General features: G+C 41.1%; 1 protein-coding gene across 1 annotated transcript; it reads right to left on the bottom strand.

Annotated features, from left to right (window-relative positions):
* Positions 1 to 3,249: 3,249 nt before the first annotated feature.
* LOC138905925 (uncharacterized) lies at positions 3,250 to 4,179 on the bottom strand. Its single transcript, XM_070194438.1, has one exon. It carries the CDS (start codon positions 4,177 to 4,179, stop codon positions 3,250 to 3,252), a length of 930 nt encoding a protein of 309 aa, XP_070050539.1.
* Positions 4,180 to 6,094: the final 1,915 nt, after the last annotated feature.

The following is a 6,094-nucleotide window of genomic DNA, read 5'->3' as shown; positions in this document are numbered from 1 at the left end:
CCTATTTATACTTAGTGTGAATGGGAGGGAAAAAGGCCAAGTGCGGCCACAAAAATCCAAGTACGGTCCGCACTCCTTCACCTGGGGACCATTTGTCTGTTTCTCATGTGCGGTCCGCACAATTTTGAGTGCGACCGTACAATTCCTCTCGCGGTCGCATATTTTCCCCGCACTGATAGGGAAAAACTTCAGAGACTTTGCAGTTTGACATGGTGTCTAGCTTCCAAAAGTGCAGTTCATAGGTGAAATTTGCGGCCGCACAAGCTCTTCTGCCATGGCACAACTTTTTCTGTGGCCGCACAATTAAAATGTGCGACTTACATTTTCTTCTATACTTAGAAATTTTGTTCACCCTTCTTTCATGTAACACTCAACCCCATAGCACACTTCAAATCAAGTTAAAAACAAAAAATAAAAATATAACTACAAAAGAAAAAGGAAAAGAACTTGGATTCCTCTCATGAAGCTCCTGACTTAACGTTGCGGCACGACGCAATGTCAAAGCATCCTCAAATGAAGTAAATGACCGCCACCACGTGGCCCTCTCCAACTTTACCCAAGTAGTGCTTTACCTGGTGACCATTGACTCAGAATACTTCATTGTTCTTTTTCTTCAAATCCAATGCCCCGAAAGGTGTCACACCAATAATTTCAAATGGACCACTCCACTTGGATTTTAGTGTCCCCGGAAACATCCTCAATCTTAAGTTAAACAGCAATACAAGATCACCCACCTTGAATTCTTTGTTCCAAATGTATTTTTTATGATGATATTTCATCTTTTCTTTGTACAAGGACGAACTCTCATATGTATGGTACTGGAACTCATCCAAGTTATTCAAGTGTGCAACCCGCGGCTACTTCCTAATCAAGATTTAATTTCTTTAAAGCCCATATTGCCTTGTACTCTAGTTCCATCGGAAGATGACAAGCTTTCCCGAACACTAACCGGTATGGAGACATTCTTATAGGTGTTTGTAAGCCGTCTGATAAGCCCATAACACATCATCAAGATTCTTGGACCAATCCGTCCTATTAGCATTCATGTTTTAGACAAGATACTCTTTATCTCCGGATTGGAGACTTCTAATTGACCACTAGCTTGTGGATGATAGGGAGTTGTGACCTTGTGAATAACACCATACTTGCTAAGTAAAGTGTCAAAAGCCTTGATGCAAAAGTGTGACCCCCTATCACTTATGATTGCACGTGGAGTACCAAATCTTGTAAAAATATTCTTCTTCAAGAAAGCCACTACACTTCTTGATTAATTGTTGGGTAAAGCAACAACCTCAACCCATTTGGACACATAATCCACTGTGACCAAGATGTAAGTGTTTCCACAAGAACTCACAAAAGGTCCCATAAAGTCAATGCCCCGAACATCGAAAATATCAATCTCCAAGATGGTTGTGAGAGGCATCTCATTTTTCTTTGAAATTCCATTGGCCCGTTGACATTCATCACATCTTTTCACTAAGTCACTTGCATCCTTGTAAAGAGAAGGCCAATAGAAACCACAACTAAGAACTTTGGCCGCCATTCTTGCTCTACCATGATGACCACCATATGGCAAAGAATGACAAGCACCAAGAATATTTCCTTGCTCTTCTTTCGGTACGCACCTTCTAGTCATCCCATCCATAAAGATCCGGAAAAGGTATGGTTCATCCCAATAATAATCTTGACAATCTCTTTTGAGATTCTTCCTTTGGTTTGAAGAGAACTCATCCGGAATGATTCCACTCACAAGTTCATTGAAATTGCCAAAAGTTGCTCGTCGCAGAAGGAGTCATTGATTTCAAGGCTATCATGTGGCCTCCCCTCCTCCTCCAAATGATACAAGTGGTCCGCCACTTGGTTTTTACTACCTTTTATATCTTGAATATCAATATCAAATTCTTGCAACAAGGTTACCCATCTCATCAACCGGTCTTTAGAATCCTTTTTTCTCATAAGATAGCGAAGCGCCGCATGATTCGTATGGACAATAACCTTTGCACCCATCAAGTACGGGCGGGACTTCTCAATTACAAACACAATAGCAAGGAGCTATTTCTCTGCAGCGGTGTAATTGACTTGGAATTTATTCATGGTCTTACTAGCATAGTAAGCCGGATGAAAAACTTTGTTAATACGTTGCCCTAAAACAGCCCCAACAGCTATGACACTTGCATCACACATTAGTTTAAGATGCAAACTCCAATTTGGAGCAGTAATGATATGAGTAGTTGTCAACTTGAGCTTCAATAGTTAAAAAGCCCTCATATAATCATCATTGAAATGGAACTTGGTATCCATCTCAAGGATCTTGCACAATCGGTTCACCAATTTAGAGAAATCTTTGATAAAGTGCCGATAGAAACCCGCATGGCCTAGGAAACACCGCACACCCTTCACAGAAAAGCTTAGAAATCACCTCAATCTTTGCCTTGTCAACTTCAATTCCATTCCTTGAGATTTTATGGCGAAGGACAATGTCTTCCTCAACCATGAAATGGCATTTCTCCTAATTAAGCACCAAATTGGTTTCTTTACATCTAGCCAACACTTTGTCCAAATTTGCAAGACAATCATCAAAAGAATCCCCAACCACCGAGAAGTCATCCATGAAAACTTCAAGGTAGTCCTCCACCATGTCCATAAAAATAGACATCATACAACATTGAAAAGTCAGCGGTGCATTGCACAAACTAAATGGCATCCTTTTGAAAGCAAAAGTACCATAGGAACATGTAAATATTGTTTTCGCTTGATCTTCCGAAGCAATGAAAATTTGGTTCTAGCCCGAGTACCCATCAAGAAAATAATAGAAAGCTCGGCCGGCCAATCTATCTAGCATTTGGTCTAATAAAGGAAGTGAAAAGTGATCCTTCCTTGTAACTTTGTTGAGCTTACGATAATCCATACAAACCCTCCAATCAGTCACAGTTTTTGTAGGAATCAATTCATTCTTATCATTGGTAACAACCGTCATGCCCCCTTCTTTAGTACACACTGAACCGGAGAGGTCTATGAACTATCGAAGATGGGGTGGACAACCCCGGCATCCAACCACTTCATAATATCCTTCTTGACAACTTCTTGCATAGCCTCATTGAGTCTTCTTTGATGTTCAATGGATAGTTTAGCACCATCCTCCAACTTGATCTTATGCATGCAAAAGGCAGGGCTTATACCTCGAATATCCGCCAAAGTCCACCCAATAGCCTTCTTTATATTTTGCAATACCGCTAACATGGAATCAACCTACACGTTAGTCAAAGAAAAGGAAAGAATATCCGGTAAAGTAGAACAAGGGCCAAGAAATTCATACCAAAGGTGTGGAGACAATGGCTTCAACTCCAAAGTAGGTGGCTCTTCAATAGAAGGCTTTATAGGAGGAGTCTTCCTATTCTTAAGGTCCAAAGATAACTTTTGGGTTGCAAAGTTGTAAGACCCCATTCCTTGCAAAGAATTCACATATTCCATGAAACCATCCATTTCGTCAGCATCAAAGTTGAGCAAAACAGATTCCAAAATATCACCAACGTTGATTGTATCACTTGTATCATCAATAATAACATCGGTCACCAAATCCACAAAAGAACACACCTCATTGCTCTTTGGTTGCCACATAGACTTACACACATGGAATACCACTTGTTCATCACCAATCCGAAAAGTGAGTTCTCCGGCTTCCACATCACAAAGATCCTTACCCATAGCAAGGAAAGGCCTCCCAAGAATGGTAGGCACTTCATAATCAACTTCACAATCTAGAATAACAAAGTCCGCCAGAAGAATGAGATTATCAACACGGACCAAAACATCTTCAATAACATACAATGGCTTCTTCATGGTACGATCGGTCATTTGCAACCTCATAGATGTGGGTCTTGGTTGCCCAATTCCCAAAGTTTTGAAAATAGAATAGGGCATCAAATTGATACTCGCCCCAAGAACACATAGAGCTGTAGCAAACTCGGCACTCCAATTTGTACAAGGAGTCGTGAAAGCATCAGGATCCTCCAACTTAGGAGCCATGGAATGAACCATTGCACTCACTTGATGAGTGACCTTGATAGTTTCAAAATTCATTGACTGCTTTTTGGTCACAAGGTCTTTCATAAACTCTGCATAACCGGGTATTTGTTCCAAAGCTTCTACCAATGGAATATTAATCGAAAGACTCTTCATCATTTGAATGAACTTCTTAAATTGATTCTCACCATTTTTCTTGGAAAGTCTTTGAGGGTAGGGAGGTGGAGGCTTTGGTAAATAGTGCCTTAGCCTTTTACACTACTGGTTCTGGTATGTCAATGATGTGCTCCCTAGACGGGTTCGCCTCCTCTTGAGTCTCTTCAACACTGTCATCAATATCAATCTGAACCTCATCATTTTCTTGAACAACATTGTTTGGGATATCCTCCTCTTGTACCACTTTGTCATCATCTACAAGTCGCCTTTCACTTAAGGTGGGTGCATTCCCCCCTCTTCCACCTCTTGTGATAATCTTCATAGCATGCCCCGTATTGTTACCACCCTTTGGGTTTACCACCATGTCACTTGGTAGTGCACCCTTAGGACGGGAATTTAGAACTTGAGAGATTTGCCCCATATGAACTTCTAGATTACGGATTGATGTGTTACGCGAGGCAAGTTGGGCATCCGAATCAGCATTCTTTTCCATCATTTGCTTAAACATATTCTCAATACAACTCATCTCATTGTTTGAAGAACTTTAACCATGGGACGGATAAGGAGGTGGGTTGCTATGTTGTTGATACATTGGGGGCCTTTGAAAATCCAACCCCCGGTTTCTTTGATTGTTTCCCCAACCACCTTGATTGTTGCCTCCCCAATTTCTTTGGTTGTTTCCACTCCAATTTTCTTGATTGTTGTTATTATTCTAATTTCCTTGATTTTTAGAAATCCAATTGCCTTGGTTATTTTGTGGTCTCCATTGTTGTTTATTTGAGCCTTGGAAGTTGTTTCTTTGCCCTTGAAAATTATTCACATATTGAACTTCCTCATCTTGCTCATGATAAAAATCATCTTGATCAAAACCACCATCATCGTGCACATAATTCTCCACTCGGGTTTGCATTTGTGGACCTTGGTCCTCTTCTTGTTCACCAATACATTAACTCCCCCATACCATGAACTTGCTTAGGATCTTGCACTCTATTAAGTTGGGCCTTTGCTACTTGAGTCATGGTTATTGTCAATTCGGCAATAGCTTGCCCATGGTCTTGCAACTCTTTATGGAGGTGTATCATGTTGGAATCACCTTGTGGAACATTAACTCGGGAATGTCAAGTCGACGATGTTTCCGCCATCTCATCAAGAATGTCACATGCCTCCTCATAAGGTGTTGTCATAAAGTTGCCACTGGCCAATTGATAGACCACACATTGGTTTGTAGTATTGATACCACAGTAAAAAGTTTGTTGGATCATATTCTCTATCATATCATTGTTCGGGCACTCCTTCACCATTGTCTGATACCTCTCCCAAATATCATGTCAAGGTTCATTTGGATCTTGCTTGAAAGCCAATATTTCATCCGTAAGAGTAGCCTTATGCCGGGGAGAGTTAAACATAGCAATAAACTTGTTCGCCAAATCATCCCAAGTATGTATTGAATGATTTGGCAAACGTTCCAACCAATCTAAAGCTTTACGCCGTAGAGAGAAGGGAACAATCCTTAGCCTCAAAGCAACCTCAGAAACATTAGTTTGCTTCCTCCCCCAACACATATCCATAAAACCCTTCAAATGTTTATAGGCATTTTGACTCGGCGCACCGGTGAAAAAGCCTCGTTGCTCAAGCAAAGTGAGCGTTATATTGGTAATTCGAAAGTTGCCCGCACTAATACGAGGGGGGACTATTGCCCTAGCATAACCTTCATTGGGAAATATCCAGTGTTGTGCCACTTGTGGTTGAGGTGGTGGAGATGGGGGTTGTACGGGACATTGTCTTGTGGAACCCAGCCTCGCCGATTCGATTGTGGCACTTGAGGTACCTCATTGAGTTGTTCCTCCTCGCCGTCCAAGTCCCCCAATAGTATATTTCCTAGCTCATTATTTGCCATATTTGTACCTATGATTGT

This window comes from Nicotiana tomentosiformis, chromosome 2 (genome assembly GCF_000390325.3).
Source record: "Nicotiana tomentosiformis chromosome 2, ASM39032v3, whole genome shotgun sequence".
In the NCBI taxonomy this organism is placed as follows: Eukaryota; Viridiplantae; Streptophyta; class Magnoliopsida; order Solanales; family Solanaceae; genus Nicotiana; species Nicotiana tomentosiformis.
Note: the sequence above shows the minus strand (reverse complement) of the source record. Positions and strands in the feature narration are given on the sequence as shown.

Coding starts and splice junctions, on each gene's coding strand:
- LOC138905925 (XM_070194438.1), bottom strand. CDS start 4,179: ATGAAGAGTCTTTCGATTAATATTCCATTGGTAGAAGCTTTGGAACAA.